This window comes from Garra rufa, chromosome 13, assembly GCF_049309525.1.
Source record: "Garra rufa chromosome 13, GarRuf1.0, whole genome shotgun sequence".
NCBI classification, from domain to species: domain Eukaryota; kingdom Metazoa; phylum Chordata; class Actinopteri; order Cypriniformes; family Cyprinidae; genus Garra; species Garra rufa.
In genome coordinates, this window is record NC_133373.1 from 15134473 (window position 1) to 15156934 (window position 22462).

Here is a 22462-nt window from a genome sequence, read left to right on the forward strand (position 1 = left end):
AAACTAAACCTGAAATAAACACAAAGCTAAATAAAAATATTAAAAAGACAACAGATCATGAAATAATAAATAAAGACAACAGTATATAAATAGTACTAAAATACCAACATTTTGTAAAAACTTTAACTATCAAAACTACCATTGACTTCCTAAAAAACCGAGCCATTAAGGATACGCATTATGCTTAGATTACATATAATGGGAATACTGCTTAACCAAAAGGCCCTTTCACTAGTAATACCAGTAAAATTACTGGAGCGATTTACCGGTAAAATGCAAAATTGCACAGGCAATGACTTTTTATTTTTATTTTATTTTTTTATTAGGAGTGCAAAACATACAACAAAAACAACAGCAAAAAAACAATACCAACAACAAAACAGCAATGATAATAAATGAAAATAAGCAAAAATGACAATCTGAATAATAATAATGGTATAAGTAGTAATAGTTAATGATGATAATGATGATATTTTGTGATGACAGTAACAGTAATATCAATAATAACAGTAGTAATATAATAAAAGTAATAACAATAATACTAAAGATAGTGATGATGACAATAATATGTTGTGATGATGGTAACAGTAATATCAATAATATTAACAGTAATAATAATAATAATAACAATACTAAAGACAGTGATGGTAACAATAATATTTTGTGATGATATTTTGTAATGACGGCAACAGTAATATCAGTATTAATAATAATAATAATAATAATAATAATAATAATAATGACATAATCACAATGGTAATTATATAAATACATTTATATAAAGGGGAAATTTAATAATGAACCATACCCAACACATGCAACACCTATCCTAGCTTCTGTTTCAGTGTGCGTGTTTTTTTTTCTCCCTTCATTCAAGGCAACATTATATGTATATGTATGTAAGCTTAAAGAGATAGTTCAGCCAAAAATGAAAATTTGATGTTTATCTGCTTACCCCCAGGGCATCCAAGATGTAGGTGACTTTGTTTCCTCAGCAGAACACAAACGAAGATTTTTAACAAAAACCCGTGCAGTCTGCCAGCCAAATAATGTGAGTGGATGGGCACCAGACCTTAAAAAGTAAACAAAAACATGCACATACAAATCCAAATTACACCCTACGACTCGTGACGATACATTGATGTCCTAAGACACGAAACGATCGTTTTTTGCGAGAAACCGAACAGTATTTATATTATTTTTTACCTTTGATACACAGCCACGTCCACCTGTCATGAGCACGAGTTTAGCATCAGGCACGTCACCTGTGTACGCGCTCTGGCGTAGTATACGCAAACACCGGAAACGATCTGACGCATGTATACGACACTCATTGTTTACACAGTGCACAGGGATTGTGGATATAGCGGCTATTCAAAATGGTAATTACTTGCGCTTATCCTGATTGTACAAACAGATTCAAAGCTAAAAGATAACGTTTACTTGCGCAAACTCATCCGGGACTTTTCACCGATTTCCCCTTTCGGCTTTTGCGTATACTACGCCAGAGCGCGTTCACATTAGTGTTGGGCGATATGCTCAATTTTCAAATCGCCCTATCGTCAGCCTGAGAGATCGCCGATACACGATACTATCGTGCTAATTTAATTAATTATCTCTGTACTAAATTCCTTATTCGTTTTGTAAAGGTAGACTTTCTTTTGGCATATGATTAAGTTGTGCGTGTACAGAGCGTTGACTATAGTTCTGCCGGAGTTGTTCAAGTTACTTTCGGTTTCATTCTCTGCTATCGTCAGTGAGTGAGCTGTAAATGTGCGTGCCAGAATGTAAATGAATGAATCTTTCTTTACCCGTCATATTGCGATAATGTTACCGCTGTATGTCTGAAGGTTGTCATCAGGTGATGTTGTAGTTAAGTTCATATTGAATGCGGAGAAGTGACGCGCGTGTAATTCACTAGGGCTGTCCCCGAATAGTCGAAGATTCGATGCATCGATATGCGGAGCCTGATTCGACCACCGATCTCACAGTCGAATCTTCGCGGGTGAAACGAGCATCATACCATTTTGCCAATATGGGGGTGCTCAATGTCTAATTGCACACAGAACTACTGGTTTTGTACGGTTATATTACGTTATATACAGCCTTTGATTATGATAATGCAGTAAAAACAAAAGTGAAAAGAAAGAAGCGTTCAATAAATATTTTTAATGTGTTTGTGAATAAATCTAACCACCCCTGTGACAGATTTAATTTTCACTTGCCCTGATCCATGATAAGATGCGGACCATCTTGACGGCAGGGATGGCGGCGATCACACCGAACGCGTTTTTGCAATTGGAGGCGCCTCTTTTGAATGGTTTTCTGTTGGCAGTGAGCGTTCTGCGCTCTGTTTATGCGCCCCCCGCGCCTCGCGTTTTTGCAGGAGCGCTCTGAGCGCCTGAAGTTGAAAAAAAAAAAATCAACTCTTACGGTGCGTTCACACTACAGCGTCAAATCTGCGCTCAGTGCCGCTGACAACGCTACAACGCCACTGCTTTGGGGTGTGTCAAATTTAGAGCAGAGCACGCCTATGGAAAAACAATGTTTACACCCTATTTACGTTTCATCGTTGTCTTTTAATGGCGGTTTGCAAACGAAACACTAGCATAGCATGTAAGCATGCAAAGTGAATTTACTTTTGCAAGACTTTTTCAATAATATGTGATTTCAGCTCAGTAATCCACAAGTTTCAGAAACACGCGTCATAATCTTGCCTTGCCTACTCTTCACAGCGATTGGTTGTCGCCGGCGTTTTGCGCTCGAAATTTGCATAAAGTTGAGGAATGCCCAACCTTTTGACGCTCTCAGCTGCTCTCAACGCTTTCTCCGCGCCGCTTCCAATCCCAAAATGCACCACGCGACCGTTTACGCGCAACTTCCATATGAATGAATTGAAAACGCTCGCTTCGCCCCGCTCGCAACGTGCCAGTGTGAACGCACCGTTAGCGGAAAAACGCCCAACGTCATTCGCGTTCCATTGTCCAATCGAATGAATGGAGAGGCGGGCCTTCTGTTGTGATGGTGAAAGTTTACCGTTGCTTCAAAAGTCCGGAGACTGCAAGAAATGGAGGAGAAACCTTTGGTGTCTATCATGGGTAACCAGGAGCTGTATTATTTAGGGTTTCTGCTAATATGACAGTTTACTTAACAGCAAAAAACTAAGATTTTAGAGCGTTCGTGCTATAATCCTTTGATTTGACTGACAGGACAGCTGTTTCGGTCGTTGCTTAGCAAAAAAGGCAGTGCTGTGTGCCTCGCGTTTTTAGAACTAAAAGACGCGTTCTGTGTTTTTATTTAAACCTAAATAAGTTTGTCTGTCAGTTTTGCAGTCAGGCAGGCAGTTTTGGTCGCTTTATTAAAAGTTGTTGCTGTGTGCAGTGTGTAAAATAAAATAAAAACTGTTTTACCCTCCTGCTGACTATAGTGTCGTGCCCCTCCCAACCCATTCACACACACACATAAGCCTAGATGATTCGACTATCGGTCGACTATAGAAAGATTCGAAAATTCTGATTCGACTATGAAAATTCATAGTCGGGGACAGCCCTATAATTCACGTGCGTATGTTTAGCGCCATCTGATCGCATCGTAATTCTAATTAACGCCTATAGACGTTACTGAGATGAATGTTTATGTTTACTGTATACAGACTGATTATGATACATCGTAAATTAATTACCTCTGTTATCCTAATGACTGCAATGCTAATATAATATAACACTCCCTTTAGAATCAGTTAATGTACCACCGTACTGGATGATGAAAATCTCCCATTTTCACTGCACGAGGTGCGTTAAGGCTCTCTATGCGTGTGTTTATACCGCGGCAAGTTTCTGAAGCATCCTAGAACAGACTCCTGTGCTGCATTGCTAAAGTTAAGTTCTTTGTTGACGGATAATAATAATAATCGTCTAACTATCGTCAAAGGCATCAGCAACAGGCGATATCTCTGACTATCGTCGATACACGATACTATCGTCTATCGGCACAACCCTAGTTCACATGTAACGAGCCGGATGAAAAGCTTGTGCTCATGACAGATGGACGTGGCTGTGTATCAAAGGTAAAAAATTATATAAATACTGTTCAGTTTCTCGCAAAAAACTATCGTTTCGTGTCTTAGGACATCAATGTATCGCCACGAGTCGCAGGGTGTAATTTGGATTTGTCTGCGCATGTTTTTGTTCACTTTTAAAGGTTTGGTGCCCATCCACTTCCATTATTTGGCTGACAGACTGCACCGGTTTTCGTTAAAAATCTTCGTTTGTGTTCTTGTGAAGAAACATACACACCACACACTGGCTAAAATTCAAAAAGAGAAAAAGCATAATAGGACCCCTTTAACAGCAATTTACCAGTAAAGACTGTACAATTGAAAGGAGCTAAAATGATTTTAAGTCCTACAGTGTTTTGAAATGTATTGTAGGTGGGAGATTTATTGCCTGAGCAGCGTTGAGATAAACTTAGAGATGCAACTCCTAGAGAGAGCAGCAATTTCTTAAAATAATATAGATGAAAAAACAAACAAAAAACAAACTAAGACTAGTCCACATGTAGTGACTATGCTGCTTTAATCTCTCTAAAGATCTCTGAAATAGATATTTCATTAGTTCAGCTAACATATCTTCATACTGTACTTACAAACCCAATTACAAAGAATTATTAACATGAAGATGAATTCTGAAAACCTTCATTTTGTGTGGGCATGTCCTCTGATGCATTCTGAGAGACTGCGATGGTTGTCTCCACATATTTACTGAGAGACAATTCTAGCAGCTTATTATCTTGTTTAACCAGACTTAGTGTTTCTTTGTTTCGAATCCATGCCTGTCAGAATGCAACATCTCTATTAGTTTACCCAATAACAGCAAGTCCACCATTAAGCAGAGCAAATATATATAAAGGAGGAGACAAAATGGAAGATCCACCCAGCAAGGAAGTTGAAGCGTGTAATGTACTAGGTGTGGTGGAAAAATATTGACACAGTAAAGTAGTACAATACACTTCTGTTAAAACTCACAGACCATGCTCTGGAGTATCAGCATTTGAAGTTATTTTTATTACCTTTTTTAAACAAATGGATAACTCTTAGTTAATATTAAACGTGTTCTATAATCTAAAATGTTGCTTTCTTTGATGGAGCATTTTGGAAAAAAAAAAGAAGTTTGTGTGCATTTTATCAATACAATAAAAGTCATTAAGTTCACTGTTGTTTACTTCTAAGTTTATCAGCCCAATCAAAGAAGACTAAAAAATATTCATCCTTTTTATTGTTTGGATGCTGAGCCATCCGTTTAGCTTTCCAGACGTTATGACAATGACAAATACTTGCACTGAAATTGAATAATGCAAATAGCAGTGGTGCAGCAAACGTGCAAATATTTCATATTGTTTTGTTTGATGTTTTGTAAACAGACCTTCACATTTACATCAATATAAAGTAACTTGAAAAGAAAAAAATAAATATTTAGACAATTGATTAATTCATGCCATTAAAAATTCAATGTTTTATTCAAACATTTTCTCATAAAAAAATACTTTAGAAAAAAAGAAAAGAAATCCAACATAAAGTGGTATAAAAGTCATTAATAATACAAATGTCCATAATCTTTTGGACTGATTGTAAGAATCTTGAAATGGTTATAGAATGTGGTTTTCATGCTCATCAAAAAAAAAAAAATGCTATACGAATGCAGCCATATTAAGCAACACTGCCACACTATTCATTAGCATTTGTTCTAGGGAGTATTGTTTTGCATGAAACATGTCAAAGCATTGGTGGTGAATGTAAACAGTGCAAGACATCAACACATTTCTGTAATTAACATCATTAATTACATTAACGCATAATTTTGGTCTGTAAATGGTATACCATATACAGTGCTGTGAGAAAGTGTTGGCCCCCTTCCTGATTTTTTATTTTTTTTGCAAGTTTGTCACTTTAATGTTTCAGATCATCAAACAAATTTAAATATTAATCAAAGATAACACAAGTAAACACAACATGCAGTTTTTCAATAAAGTTTTTTATTATGAAGGGAAAACAAAATCCAAACCCACATGGCCCTGTGTGAAAAAGCCCCCTAAACTTAATAACTGGTTGGGCCACCCTTAGCAGCAACAACTGCAATCAAGCGTTTGCGATAACTTGCAATGAGTCTGTTACAGCGCTGTGCAGGAATTTTGGCCCACTCATCTTGGCAGAATTGTTAAAATTCAGGTCATGCCACAGCATCTCAACTGGATTCAGGTCAGGACTTTGACTAGGCCACTCCAAAGTCTTCGTTTTGTTTTTCTTCAGTCATTCAGAGGTGGATTTGCTGGTGTGTTTTGGATCATTGTCCTGCTGCAGAACCCAAGTTCGCTTCAGCTTGAGGTCACGAACAGATGGCCAGATATTGTCCTTCAGGATTTTTTGGTAGACAGCAGAATTCATTGTTCCATTTATAACAGCAAGTCTTCCAGGTCCAGAAGCAGCAAACAGCCCCAGACATCACACTACCACCACCATATTTTACTGTTGGTATGATGTTCTTTTTCTGAAATGCTGCGTTACTTTTACGCCAGAAGTAATGGGACACACACCTTCCAAAAATTTCAACTTTTGTCTCATCAGTCCACAGAGTATTTTCCCAAAAGTCTTGGGGATTATCAAGATGTGTTCTGGCAAAACTGAGACGAGCCTTTATGTTCTTTTTGCTCAGCAGGGGTTTTCATCTTGGAACTCTGCCATGCAGGCAAGAGAGGCCTGCAGTTTTTTAGATGTTGTTGTGGGGTCTTTTGTGACCTCTTGGATGAGTCGTCGCTGCGCTCCTGGGGTAATTTTGGTCGGCCAGCCACTCCTGGGAAGGTTCACCATTGTTCCATGTTTTCGTCATTTGTGGACAATGGAATCCCAAAGCTTTAGAAATGGCTTTATAACCTTTTCCAGACTGATAGATCTCAATTACTTTCTTTCTCATTTGTTCCTGAATTTCTTTGGATCTCAACATGACGTGTAGCTTTTGAGGACCTTTTGGTCTACTTTGTCAGGCAGGTCCTATTTAAGTGATTTCTTGATTGCGAACAGGTGTGGCAGTAATCAGGCCTGGGGGGGGGTCAAACACTTTTTACACAGGGCCATGTGGGTTTGGATTTTTTTCCCCTTCATTTAAAAACTGCATGTTGTGTTTACTTGTGTTATCTTTAATTAAATTTGTTTGATGATCTGAAACATTAAAGTGTGACAAACATGCAAACAAAATAAAAAAAAATTAAGGGGGCCAACACTTTTTCACACCACTGTACCGAATTCATACACAGAAACATGGGAAATAGTAAAAGACCCACATCTATTTAAACTTTAAGAAGTTGACTGTTTCTTACTTTGACTTGGCGGACTTCCCTCTGTTCCCAGGATGCCGTTTTCCTGCTGGGGTCCTAAGTTCTTCAGGATAATCTGTGTGGCGCCCAGCCGTGGCAGTGTTACGTGAGTCAAGTGAGGCAAGTCATTCTTTTTCGCAAAGGACTGACTTGTCTCTCGCCTCTTTCTTAGAAAGCCGCCCTCAGGAAACAGCACAATCCACTTCCTGTCTCTGCTGTAGTAATACTTGTCTAGGTGATCCTTTAGGTAAACTAGTTGCTTTTCTCGATGTGCTTTGCCCTGTTAGTAATAACAAATCTTGTCAGTGCCGACTAAATTTCCTTGCATTAAAAAACATTTAGTTTGTTCAGTGCTCTACTTTAGTAAGTCATTATATTGACTATATTAACAAGTCTTACCTGTCTGATGAAGAAATCTCCATGAATCAAAGACACAACCCCAAAATTGGTATATTTAAAAACATGGTCCATCAACCACATCATTTTTCGTACAACCTGGATAAGAACATGAGAATTAGTTTTCTGATTGCGATCTGGAATATAATCAGTGTGATATTAGCCTACATCTAATATACAATTCACAACCATCACAGCAGTACTACCCCAACCCAAGTAGAGGTGTGCTTACCGTGCCCTTGTCCTGCAAGCACATCATTAGGGTGCACACATCTCCTGTTGCTTGATGGTTGACTATGACCATGGCTTCATCTTCAGACATTGATCTTACATCATCACCCCATTCTGTCACTAAAAAAAAAAAGACAAAACACACATTACTCAGATTGTCAGAAAGCATTGTGTTTTTGAAAAAGAATAAACATATACAGTTGCGATCAAAATTATTCAACCCCCTTGACCTGCAAGACAAGACGAGATTGTTTTGTGAAAACAATTCAACAGAGGCATCAGTAGACTATTGGAGAACGTTTATTAATACATATTTGAGTAATTCTGAGAACGTAAGTTGATGAATAATTTAAAGAAATCTAATTGGCTCTAAACCTTAATGTTCACAATTATTCAATCCCCAAAAGTAAAATTTGGTGCAGAATCTTTTATCACTTAAAACCACTAATAAACGCTGCTTGGAAGTGCTTAGAAGCTTCTGCCACCTCTCTATTGGTAATCTTGGTCAATTCCTTGCCTCAAAAAGCTTTCAGATCTCTGATAATCTTTGGTTTTCACATTGCCAATGCTTTCTTCAAATTTAACCAAATATTTTCAATGAGAATTGTATTTGGAGACTGAACGGGCCACTCAAGAACCTTCTATAACTGATCCCTGTAACAAGCATAAGTAAATTTGGATGTATACTTTGGGATGATTGGCCTGCAGGAAAGTCCATTGATCATTAGCTTCAGTCATTGCAGGAAAGGCATCACAATTCTTGCCAAAATGGCCTGATACTTCAAAGAATCCATGATATCCTTCGTACAGTCACGTTTTCCACTTCCTGCTACAGTAAAACCACCCCATAACGGGACTCGCCCATCAACCATGTTTGACCATGGAGATGATGTTCTTCTGCATTGCCTTTTTTTGCACCAGACATACTGCTGATCCATAGGTCCAAAAAGTTCCAGTTTGATCACATTACTCCATAAAACATTCTTCCAGAACTCCGCAGGTCTATCCAAATGAATTTAGCATGTTCAAGTTGGCCTTTTCGCTCTTCTTGGTCAAGAGTGGAATTCGGCAAGATGCCTAAACATGAAGGCCATACTTGTCTAGTGTTCTTCTTATACACTCCTTTCGTCAAGTCATGTTGCAAGTCTTTGGCTGTACATTGCAGGTTTTGCCTCAGGTGTTCTGATCAAACATTTTATGATGTTGTGCTTTTTCTTCAACACCCTCAAAGGTTTTCTGGTACAGCACACTTTAAACTAAGTAATAAGGCTGCCAGTTGTGTCTCTAGGAACTTCTAATGTCTTGAAAATCTTTGTGTAGCCTTAGACTTTCTAATATAATAAAACTGTCTTCTCTACAGCTTTTTAGAGAGCTCTGTTGACTTTACCATATTTGCTACTCAACTTCAGCACATGCATGGGCTAAATGTATGTGTAACAGCCCAAGCTTAATCTTTCTAAAGGCTTAATTTTGTTTTAATTTAAATAATAAAATAATAATAAAATAATAATTTTTACAAATATTTAGATTTTTTCGCACCCTCAGATTCCAGATTTTCAAATAAATGTATCTCGGCCAAATATTGTCCTATCCTAACAAACCATACATCAATAGAAAGCTTATTTATTTAGATGATGTATACATTCCAATTTCAAAAAATTGACCCTTATGACTGGTTTTGTGGTCCAGGGCCACATATGTCAGTGATTTATCGCGATTCTTTTTTCTCATGATACTATATCAACGTTTCAGATCCTTATTCCAATACTTTTATTTATTAACTGGTGCATTCATATAATGTCCAATCATTCAGCAAAGAAAAAGGTCAACTTAATGAGAACAAACTCTGAGGCTGATGTTTTCCAGTGCAGTCAAAACCACTTCTACAAGTCACAAGAGATTGAAACTGACCCCAAAGATATTCTATTTTACGGACACACAATCGCAATCCGATTATAATATCATCATGTACTAAACTGTGATTTATGTACAGCCATGTGTATCATGTATCACATATCATGAGGTAGTAGTGGCTGAAACCCATTCTAATTCCTAATATCGGTCACCCTACTCTCAAGATATAAATCCCCCAAAACTACACTACAAGCAAATTATTACAAGCAAGTTACTGAAATACACAAAATGCACTTTGTTATCGCATAACACGGTGTAAATCTTCCCTCCACAACCGTTGTACTTTGCCCTTGACAGCATGTTCAAACAACCCTGCGAAGAGCAAGAAACCCAACAGATCTCTATGAGAGGTCATGCTAAGTCATGGCACGGCTGACAGCCTCTGCTGTTACTAGCAAGTCAAAGACCACAAACAAAACAACCAAAACAGCACCTCCACCGTATCAATCTCAGGAGTTGAGGGCACCTGACACGACAAGTTACGGGGCACCTATGTTTGCTAAAAGATACCACCAGACCTTCTATCAACAAAGAGTATTTGCTTACAGACTTCAGAGCGGGGCTGGTACGATTTCAGACTGGGACATTCTAGATCACAAAACATTGGTGAACAGCTCTAAGAATGGTCACTGACTGCTTTTGTGAAGAAATCAGTTTTGAGAAACTAAAAAAGCAACCTAACAGCTCACACAGTGACAGAAGTCACTTGTAAACCAAACAGATTTCTGTTAGTCAATGTAGTAAATCCATGTGACCAACTTGAACCTTCTTGTGAAATCAGTGTGGGGAAATGTTTTGTCCTCATGCAAAATTCAGATGCCAGACCATGTGGATTCCTACTGAAATGTCTGAATTTCGACAGCCAAAAAAGGCAGTAAATTTGACCAGCCAAGGGTGTTTTACACAAAGCAAAACTACAAATGTTTCCTAGCTACTTAAAGGGATAGTTTACCCAAAAAATGAAAATTTGATGTTTATCTGCTTACCCCCAGGGCATCAAAGATGTAGGTGACTTTGTTTCTTCAGTAGAACACAAATGAAGATTTTTATCTCAAACAGTCAATAGGCACCAAATCTTTAAGAGCTGTTGTGAAAGCGCTCAATAGAGCTGAATGTTGTGGCGGATCAGAGGTAAATAATGATATAAATACTGGTTAGTTTCTTGCACAGACCAATTATTTTGTGTCTTAACACCTCAATGTATCATGATGAGACTCAAAGATTTGGTGCCCTTTAATGCCATTACACCGCGTTCCAAATTATTATGCAAATGATATCTTTCTCTGGTTTTCATAATTAGTCAATGCAAATGACAGTCAGTATAATTTTTAAGTCATCAACCATTAGGGTATAATTCGAATTTTATTGAACAAACCTCCTAATGATAACAGTATTTATTTCAAAAATAAAAAACTGAAAATGCACTGTTCCACATTATTATGCACAACAGAGTTAAAACATTGTATAGGTTGTAAAGAACTGAAAATGGGCATTTGCTGAATTTGCAGCATTAGGTGGTCATATTTACTGAAATCTATTTCAATCAAAAACATCCTAACTGGGCAAGTTACATCTTACTATAGGACCCCTTCTTTGATATCGCTATCACAATTCTTGCATCCATTGAATTTGAGAGTTTTTGGAGAGTTTCTGATTGAATTTGTTTGCAGGATGCCAGAATAGCCTCCCAGAGCTGCTGTTTTGATGTGAACTGCCTCCCACCCTCATAGATCTTTTGCTTGAGGATGCTCCAAAGGTTCTCAATCTGGTTGAGGTCAGGGGAGGATGGTGGCCACACCATGAGTTTCTCATCTTTTATGCAGATAGCAGCCAATGACACAGAGGTATTATTTGCAGCATGAGATGGTGCATTGTCATGCATGAAGATGATTTTGCTACGGAAGGCACAGTTCTTCTTTTTGTACCATGAAAGAAAGTGGTAAGTCAAAAACTCGACATACTTTGCCGAGGTCATTTTAATACCTTTAGGGATCCTAAAGGGGCCAACCAGCTCTCTCCCTATGATTCCGGCCAAAAACGCCACCTCCTTGTTGTGGTCGCAGCCTTGTTGGGACATCCACTACTCCATCTATCTGGACCATCCAAAGATGCACAACACTCATCAGTAAACAAGACTGTTTGAAAATGAGTCTTCATGTGTGTCTGGGCCCACTGCAACCGTTTCTGCTTGTGAGCATTAGTTAGGAGTGGCCTAATAGTAGGTTTATGCACAACTGCAAGCCTCTGTAGGATCCTACACCTTGATGTTCGCGGGACTCAAGAGGCACCAGCAGCTTCAAAAACCTGTTTGCTACTTTGTAATGGCATTTTAGTAGCTGCTCTCTTAATCTGATGAATTTGTCTGGCAGAAACCTTCCTCATTCTGCCTTCACCTGCACGAACCTGTCTGTGCTCTGAATCAGCCTCAAATCTCTTCACAGTACAATGATCACGCTTAAGTTTTCGTGAAATATCTAATGTTTTCATACCTTGTCCAAAGCATTGCACTATTTGACGCTTTTCGGCAGCAGAGAGACCTTTTTCTTTCCCATAATTGCTTGAAACCTGTGGCCTGCTTAATAATGTGGAACATCCTTCTTAAGTACTTTTCCTTTAATTGGGCTCATTTGGCAAACTATTTATCACAGGTGTCTGAGATTCATTTCAGTGATCCAAAGAGCCATGAGACACAATACCATCCATGAGTTTAATTGAAAAACAAAAAACTGTGTGTTTATGACACTTACATACAATTTGCATAATAATTTGGAACGCGGTGTATATGATTGACAGACTGCAACGGTTTGAGTTAAAAATCTTGGATACCCTGGGAGTAAGCAGATAAACATTCAATTTTCATTTTTGGGTGAACTATCCCTTTAATAATAATAATTATTTAAAAATAATTATTAATAGGTTTATGCAACTTTCATTTTATAAGTATGAAAGTACATGTAATTGGTAATTTATGAAGAACATACATAAAATACATTTTTACATATTTATTATTTAAAATTAATAATTGTAATTACATTATTTGTTAGGGCTGCTCGATTTCGGAAAAAAAATCATAAATACGATTATTTTGGTCAATATTGTAATCACGATTATTTAACACAATTATGACAGGGTCCAAAACTTCATGATAATGATTAATTTAAAGATAGCAATACAGCAGAAAAAAAGATACAAAAAAAGTGAGTGATTTTTCTTTGTATATTTTTAAGTTTTATTAATATTATTCACAGAGATGTCAGAAGGAATATTCGTTGCCACTTTAAGTGCCACATAGATCCAATATATTATTACATATGTATTTTCATTCTCAACTGTTTATGATCATTTAAGACATAACTGACAAGGGTTTACATGAATAATCGCCAAGCGCCTCATTTTGAAATATTTTTGCGTGTTTCTGACCGTTTAGGTGCACACATTGAGCTAAAAGATAACTTTACATGTCCATGTTCTGCTCCGTCTCTGAGCGCATACACAGAACAGCGCAGGTTTTCTTACGCGCTATTAAAAACACAACATCAAGAAACATTAATAAATCAAGCCCCATTTTATGAAAGTCATGTTACATGATTGTGCTGATTTGCATGTGAAATTAGGCTTTTATGGATGAGAGAAAGCGCACCACTGGTAAGGGGAGCGGAATGGGGCGCAATAATCGTTTCATCTCGATTACTGCATTTTCATGATCGTTTGAAGCAGAAATCGAAACCGAATTTCGATTAATTGCACAGCCCTATTATTTGTACAATTACACAATATATAGTTGTTTTTTGTCATAAATAGGCATTTCTAAAACATTTTGAAATAAATTAGGTCAAGCTTTAGGGAAAAATAATAATAAAATCAAAACTAGCCTCTAATCACTAATGGTGGATGACTGTTTGACTATCATAACCCAATGTTCCCAACTCAAAATAATAGGGGCTCTCCAGGAAAGTACATCTTCAAATATCAACCAACCAGAAAACACCTTTTGTATCCATTTGACAATACTGTCTGGCATTTATTAACACTCACAACTTCAAGACAACAGCATTTACACCATCAAGCTGCTGCTGGTGCTACTTCATCACAAGCTCAGCAATGTCATTCAGGAGCAAAACTTGGCTCTTAGACAGATCAAACCAATGAGCTGCATCAGGTCTCTCATAATCTCATTTTCAACCAGTGAGGACAAAACTCAGATGAACAAAGACCGAGCAAAGACATCCCTGTGTAGATATTCACCAAAACAGGGTGGAATGCGATGATCCTCCCGACTGTAATTCTCTCATATCAGCAAAACAACTTTAATGCAAATCTGCATTTCAGAGAACAATATAAAATAACCCTCTCAGTGTTTTGCATGTAATACAGGATCCTGGTCATGGAGACCTTGTGGGGGAAACTAATGCAAACACAATGCAAAGCAGCTTTTTCTTCCTTGTTAACTATGAAATCATCAATAGTGAAAAAAAAGTTTGAATGATACACATGATACAATATATAAAAACTGGACATTGATGAAAATGCAGACAGGAGAGAGAACTTGTCGTATATTGTGGCCGCAAAACTGTTATGTGACATCATGCCCAACTATTTAAGCACTGCATTCTTATCTTGCCCATGTGACCTATTCTGCTATTTGCAGATGTCATTCCCAATCACTAAATGTCAATCAGTAGTGGTTAGTCTAACTTTCATTTGGCTTGCTGAACTGTTAGTTTCTAGCACAAGTTCAACCTCTGTACCCAACTGGTTCATAGTCTCCATTCCAGCTTGTAGATGCCAATCGCGCCGCTGCTCATTTACATAAAATTGCTCCATTGTCGTATCGCCAGCAGTCACTGTCACTCATGTAACTACAAACTGCTAACTCTCAATGACAATAAATGACTTCAGGTCTTTTTGTCGCTGCTAATCATTACATTAAAGCCACTTCAAGGAACAGTTGACTCAAAAATGGCATATTCTGTCTTTATTTACTCAACACAGACACAGTTTTTCCGTGTATGCATTAGATGGACATGTCTGACCTCTGCACTCAAGTCTTTTGAAGTGTCTTACCCTTGACAGTGTTCTCACAACACAGCGCTCAAGTTAAAAGTAGATCTTCAGTAGTTTTTTCTAGAGTTGGGGTACTCGGACTTGTACTTGGACTCGAGTCCGGTCTCGAGGTAAATTTTTAGCAGACTCGGACTTGTCACGGACTCGGATGCGTCTTGACTCGGCCCATCACCCGGTATAGATCAACTAACGCGGTCATTATAAAAGTTGTTGTACTTTTAAACACATTTACTTGCACACATTTCGAAATCCGAATATCAGATATTTCATAATATAGTGAGCATGCTTGTGAATATTAATAATAAAAAAGGAAAAACTAAATAAAAGCGATCCATGTGCTTTACTGTGCTATTCTGGCTGCGGTGTGTCACATGACACGTCGCCATGGAAACAGTAATGCGAAACATTCTAAAATAACGGTCGCCTAAAAAAAATCACTCTTTGGGGTTTGATAGAATATTTTAAACTCACGTGTGAAAAGGTTAAAGCGACAGCAATGTAAACCTGCTGCAGCAGACTGCGTCATATTAAATTTGCCTATTTTATCTCACAATTCAGATTTTTTTTTTTATATGTTGTTTATATGTTGTATTTCGGACTTTAAATTAACTCAGTTTATTTAGAGTTTTCTGAGGGGAAAATGTCAGAAGTGTGGGATTTAAACTCATGATTTTGAGCTGAGGGGAAAAGGGAGAATGTCATTTCTTATCAAAATTGTGAAATATAAATCTCGGAATTGTGAAAATAAAGTCAGAAGTTTGAAATATAAACTCAATTTTTCTTTTTTTTACTCTTTTATTCCATGGCCTCCATAGACTGCTTCTTAAAAACTGTCACCTTACAGCCTCATTTTCATCCAAGAAAAAAAAATAATCAAAATGCCAGCTACCCTGTCTAAGGTCTTAACATTCATCATATAAAACCCAAAACAGCCAAAATCAGAGATGAGAGGTGAATTTTCTGCTCCTCAGGTCTCATTCACTAAGCTTCCTACCCACTCCGTTGAATTTATACATTTACTATATAACAGCAAATAAAGACAAGTCCTGTCCTGTCCTATAATTTTCACATTCTAAAAGCTGTTTCACTCTGAAATATGTCACAATACATAAGTTTTAACTACATGACTTTAAAGTTTGCTGAGCAGGACACTAATTATAAGATGGTGTGAAATCAAAAATCCAAATGGCAATATGCAATAGCGGTTTGCTTTTTTACATTTAAATTGTCATTGCCTTATTCTAGTTGTAAAGGTTAAAACAAGGTTAAGATACTGACAAACAGTAGTGTTCAGTTGGACTCGGACTCGACCCATTTGGACACGGACTTGAGTCCGACTCGCCCCATTTTGGACTCGGACTTGGCTCGGACTCGAATGGCTAAAGACTCGGACTCGACTTAGGTGGACTAGACCCAACACTAGTTTTTTCATCCTGTTGACCATCATTTTGTATTTTTTCTGTTCTGTGGGAATGGCTTCTAAAGCTACAGTTGAAGTCAAAAGTTTACACCCCCCTTTCACGATCTACAAAATGTTAATTATTTTACCAAAATAAGAGGGATCATACAAACTGACAGTTGAATTTATAAAAATGACTCCGTCCAAAAGTTTACATCCCCTTGATTCTTAATACTGGGTTCTTACATCAATGATCCACAGCTGTGTTTTTTTAGTGATAGTAGTTCATGAGTCCCTTGTTTGTCCTGAACAGTTAAACTGCCTGCTGTTCTTCAGAAAAATCCTTCAGGTCCCACATTATTTGGTTTTCCAGCACTTTTGTGTATCTGAACCCTTGTATGTTTTTGTGATCCATCTTTTCACACTGAGGACAACTGGGAGACTCACGTGCAACTTTTACAGAAGGTTCAAACGCTCACTGATACTCCAAAAAGGAAAAACGATGCAATAAGAACTGGGGGTGCAAACTTTTGATAAGAAAAGAGATATTTTTCTTATTTTGCCCAAATATCATATTTTTTTTCATTTTGTACTGCCCTTTAGAGGTTACAGAAGATAGTTACATGTTTCCCAGAAGACAAAATAAGCTACATTTACCCTTAATACATGATTTTTCCTCTTGGAGCATCAGTGTGTGAACCTTCTGTAATAGTTGCATATAAGTCCCTCAGTTGTCCTCAGTGTGAAAAGCATACAGTCATTGTTGGAAAGGGTTCAAACACACAAAAATACTGGAAAGCCAAAGAATTTGTGAGACATAAAGGATTTTTCTAAAGAATGGTTAACCGTTTAGGACAAACAAGGGACTCATGCAACTATTACTAAACAAAACAGCTGTGGATCATTCAGGTAAGAACACAGTTTTAAAAATCAAGGGGATGTAAACTTTTGAACAGGGTAATTTTTTATAAATGTAACTGTTATTTTCTCTTGTGGACTATATGTAAACATCTTTTGTGTGAAATAGCTTACTCAATATAAAACAATATACAATACAATATAAAATTCAAACTTGCATCATAATAACATTTTAAGCAATAAGCAATAACAATAAGCCTTTGGAAGGTTGACTGATCAAAATGTTGGTAATAAAATATCGTAACTATTTAAGTAGGGAAATTGAGAACCAGGTCATTAAATGAATTCTTTCGAGACAGTTCTTTCTACTGAACCAGTTAACTGAGTTTGAACTGAATCAGCTGTACTCATTAACTCGCAACATGCTGACTGGTGAGAGATTTTCAGTAAATAATTACTTAAATTTTTATGATGAAGACGGAACAGTGCACAAGAAGTATGGACAACTAGTACGATTAGGGTTGGGTATCATTTGAATTTTATCGATTCCAATTCCACGTATCGATTCCGATTCTTTTCGATTCCCAGTTTCGATTCCAGTTTAGTAAAAAAAAAAAAAAAAAAAAAAAAGTCAAACATTAACATATCAAACATGTTTATTTTCAGTGCTTGCTTGCAACATATTATTTTATTACAGGGGTTCTCAACCTTTTTTTTTATACCAGGGGCCCACTCCTTCTCGGATAAATTTTGCAAGGCCCCCTATGCCTGACATTTCCTCTAAAGGTGTTTATTTTTGAACCTTTTTATTAACCAAAACATTTGTTTTGCCTTTTTATTTTTCTCCTGCATGTTATAAAAAAAATATTCAAACAAACTTTAAATCAAAGCTATACTTTTGAATTTAAAAACTTTTTAACATGTATATAAATATACAGTCTTACATCTCCTAAATTATTCACAACTTCAGAGTACTCTTTCTTAAGTGACTGAATATCTACTGTTTGTATTTATTATAAAATAAACATATAAATGAAAAATATAGCAAATACATTCTACATCTGTTTATGCTGGTGCTCATATGTGCATAAACACCACTGACCCTTACAAGATCCACCTCTATAGGTATAAGCATTCATTATAAAACACTCAAAGGACATTCATTTTGAAAACTATGCAAATATTTTGAAATTTCACGCAAAAATACTATGGATCAGAGCCCCGAAATAATTAATATTTTGTGAATCAACAGCGGACTTATGCGTGCCTAATGTGGGCATTTGCGGGATGAAATAACATATATCCCTTTTGGAGTGGGCGGGCGCGGGACTAAAACATCCGTCCTTTGCAGATCTCTAAGATGAAGTTTGCGTGCAGCGGTAGCTTTGTCTTCGGTTTTTACAAAGCGTAGCCACACCTTTGAGCACTTCGCGCGATCCATCTGATGTTTACATTACCACACAAGGTCCTGGCAGGTCACTAGATGAAAAATTGCACCCAGGAATCGATAAGAGGAATCGAAATTTTAATTTTATAACAAGTATCCGATTCTTTATCTTAAGTATCCGATTCCAGAATCGGAATCGATTTTCGATTCCCAACCCTAAGTATGATACATGGAATGGTGATACTTTGAATGCTCATTTCTCAACAGGTGGGAACTGATCTGATCTTGTGCTTTCTTTGAAAGGAAGCAGTCGAGCAGGTAAACGGCAGATTTGACCTCTGCCACACACATTTATCTCCACCTACATCATCAGGTGAGCATCTTATCAGTATGGTGAGGCATCTCGTGTAAAATTCTAACCTGGTGAGATATTACGTCAAACGGCTTTGACCTTGACTGACAAATATGAACATTTGCACCCTTTTTATCATCAATACAAATACAACTGAAGACACCGTCCATGTGACTTCCAGCTCAGCTACACATGAGCAGGTATTCAAAAGGAAAGGCATCATTAATAATTTAACACTCTTGTTGCTTTCCAAACACAGCTCATCCCAATTTGTGAGCATTTAGCTCACAGCTTAGCGTAACCCAAAACTGTATACTGTTCCTGTGAGAAGACTTGGTGCTTTGGTGCGCTCTTGTACTACAAACACAATCTTCTACTACCAGATTCAACTGTACAGTTGATGCCAAACATATTTCAAACATGGCAACAAATATTAAGGAATTTGTCTTAAGTTTGTAAAATATAACGACACAAAGAACCACCAACTGTGAATGAACCAGATGAGTCCTCTGCACAATCTGACTCTGCTGCAGCCGGCTTGTTTTCATCTGGCCAGATGAGCCTGGTTTATCCCAAGGATTTTTTTTCTCCATTTTTATTACCGATGGAGTTGTGGTTCCTTTGCCGCTGACGCTTCTGCCTTGCGTAGTTGGGGATGCTTAATTTCTAGCGATATTTTCAACTTGATTGTACGGATACTATTTGAATTAAACTGAGCTGGTTGATGGCATCACTGAATCAATGATGAACTTACTTTAACTGTATTGTCCTTTTGCATTATTGACACACACTTTTCCTATTTAATACTTTTAATGCAATCTGTATTGTTAAAAACACTACATAAATAAACCTGACTTGGCTTGAATGTGAAAAAGAAGCTTGTCAGTTGGATTCTTTTCTGAGACAGTTCCAAATAGTCAGCTCTATTCCAAACTCTTTTTTTCATTTGTGCTATTACTCAAAATAACTTCAGGTGTCTACATGGATTTCTTAATGCATTCATGTATTTGTAATAATATAGGTAGTTAAACATAGCTTTTTAATACATTTTGTTCATATAAAATAAAATTTAAATGCATTAATTAAAACATACCTTGATTATTATCAACTACATTATTACTATTGTAATTTTCTACAATATTTCATAGGGATGCACCGGTTGACCGGCCATAAATCGAAACCGGCCGGTTGCCGATCGCGCGTTAGATGCAAAAACCGGCCGGTTTCGATTTATGGCCGGTCAACCGGTGCATCCCTATGAAATATTGTAGAAAATTACAATTCGTTTTCGTTTTTATCCCGGCCGTTTTTTTTCCGGAAGTGTGTACGCGGGCCGCGGCATTCGATTCATTCAGAAACATGTCACTTGTGTGGCGGTTTTTCGAAATCTGTGAGCAGGACGTGAAGATTGCAATCTGCAATGTCTGCAAAGGACAGCCGCTTTTCTGTGCTCGCTGAAGTTGCGCAAGCGTACCTGTCCTCGCCCTGCACAAGCGCAGACAGCGAACGTTTGTTCAGCTCAGCTTCTCACGTGACAGATGAAAAAAGAAACAGACTCACTTGTGACAAAGCTGAGATGCTTATTTTTGTAAAAAGCATTACTTTACTTTTGAAAAGCCAAAAATAAAAGTCTGTTCTGTTAAGAATGATTATTATTATTTTACATTAAAATGCCTGTTGGCTTGCTGTTTTACTTTACTAAAAGCATGTTTTACTTATTAAACTGTATTTACTTTCATATTTTTTATTTATTATTTAATTTCAGATGTCAGATGCGTTAAATACTAAATAAACATGTTGTTTATGTTGTTTACTTGCATAACTTCTTGTTTTTGAAAAAATCGGAAATCGGTATCAGAATCGGCCAGCTTGCTTGTAAAAAAAATCGGTATCGGAATCGGCCATGAAAAATCATGATCGGTGCATCCCTAATATTTTATATTAAACATACCAAATTTACTTCACATTAGCTGTTGGTTCAAAATGATGGTTAAGTTAACTGGAAAAATAAATATTTTTTCTAAAACATAATGGCAAATACATTAATAAATACATAGTTATATGTAGTTTTACTTTTGTCAGGTAGATCAAGCAGCCCTCGAAACTGGTTACAATTTTTTTAAAACAACATTTCTATTAGCTCATAAAAATCTGCACATGAATAAAACGGTTTAAAACTAATTCAGAATAAATACAGCACGTCAAACTATGGCACAAAGCTAAGCATCACGCCAACTACCTTTATCTGTTATCTTGTAAAAAGCTGACAAACCGTCTTATCTGTCCTCGTGATCGTCTGACTGTCCCAGCCCTTGCACTTCCATCTCATGGTCCACATAATTAGTCTCAAGCTTTTTCCACACAATCAACACCCTGGTTACTCTTTGTACCAACATGCAACAAATGAAATTACCCATGAAATGCTTGTGAGTAAGCAGGCAGCGCATCACCTCTCCTAGATCCAACCTAGCCATAAATTCAAATCGCTTAACAAGAAAATCTTTCCAATGAAAAAGTCTCATTTAAATCAATACTTGTAGCAAACTACAGATGAAGCGTTACGGCCAACACTTTCAGTCTCTGATGAATGATCGAGAGAGATGTGAGGTGAACAAAGTCCTCCCATGAAGTTCCCACTGCATAATATTGTCCAAATACACTCTATTAACGCAAAAAACACCCTGGAACAGCTTAATCAAATGTGTTTCCCAATGAAAATCAATCCAAACACAGGAAACCCTACAGTGTACAAGTCAATAAAGATGAAAAACAGTCAATAAATCTGCACTCAGCAGTCAAATTTTGGCGCCACTAGATGATATACAGGAGACGCTGACTGAAGTCTAGCACCCTGCATGGCTTACTTAAAAAAAAGGCACTGCCAAACTGTGTAATGAGAGAAAAAGCTGCTCTTACCCGTGTAACCTGCACACCAGCCCCAAGATGCCACCATTGCCAGTAACCACCTAAACATGACCCCTTCAATGTACCAGAATGTGGGGGCATCAAGAAGTCTTAAAGGCTGCAGGACTATTAGGTAGAGGCAGTAGGACGGGATCGCGACACAGTTATTGACAAACATGAAGGTGAAACGGAGCAGCGACTTCATTAAGATCCAGAACAATTTGCGGGCCGCGTCCAGATGGGGAGCCATACTGTACTGTCCTGCCTGCAAAAAAAGAAAACAAACAAAACAAGGAAATTAAATCTCAACACTTTAGCTAATGTGATGCAAGTTTAAGTCAAGCCAGTTAATGCAAAACATGTTACTTAGAAGAACAAGAACAAACTCAATGCATAGAGATGCAGCTTACGCTTGTGAACTGATTTACTAACACACATCCAAGTAACCCCAGATATAAATGTGCCGGTTCATTCTGACACCCTTTAAGCCCGTTAGACTTTGATATCTGTGGTTCAAGCAAAACAAACAAAGAAAAACGTTAAATAGTGTCTTTGCTGATAAGCATGTTGAGGAGGAGTTACTTCAGGTTTG

The 22462-nt window shown here is 37.3% G+C and overlaps 1 protein-coding gene across 2 annotated transcripts in view; it reads right to left on the bottom strand.

Moving 5' to 3' along the window:
- Positions 1-22462, bottom strand: part of lpgat1 (lysophosphatidylglycerol acyltransferase 1) — a 42320-nt gene that overhangs the window by 18460 nt on the left and 1398 nt on the right. Inside the window, exons 1-5 of one of the 2 annotated variants that reach the window (XM_073853195.1) lie at positions 22281-22366; positions 21883-22135; positions 7994-8112; positions 7765-7860; positions 7369-7645 (exon numbers count right to left, since the gene is read on the bottom strand). In XM_073853195.1, the coding sequence (XP_073709296.1) occupies positions 7369-7645; positions 7765-7860; positions 7994-8112; positions 21883-22120 (730 nt within the window). In that variant the 5' untranslated portion in view covers positions 22121-22135; positions 22281-22366. Of the gene's footprint in view, positions 1-7368; positions 7646-7764; positions 7861-7993; positions 8113-21882; positions 22136-22280; positions 22367-22462 lie in introns of those variants that run through there. The other variant, XM_073853194.1, reaches the window with a different exon arrangement.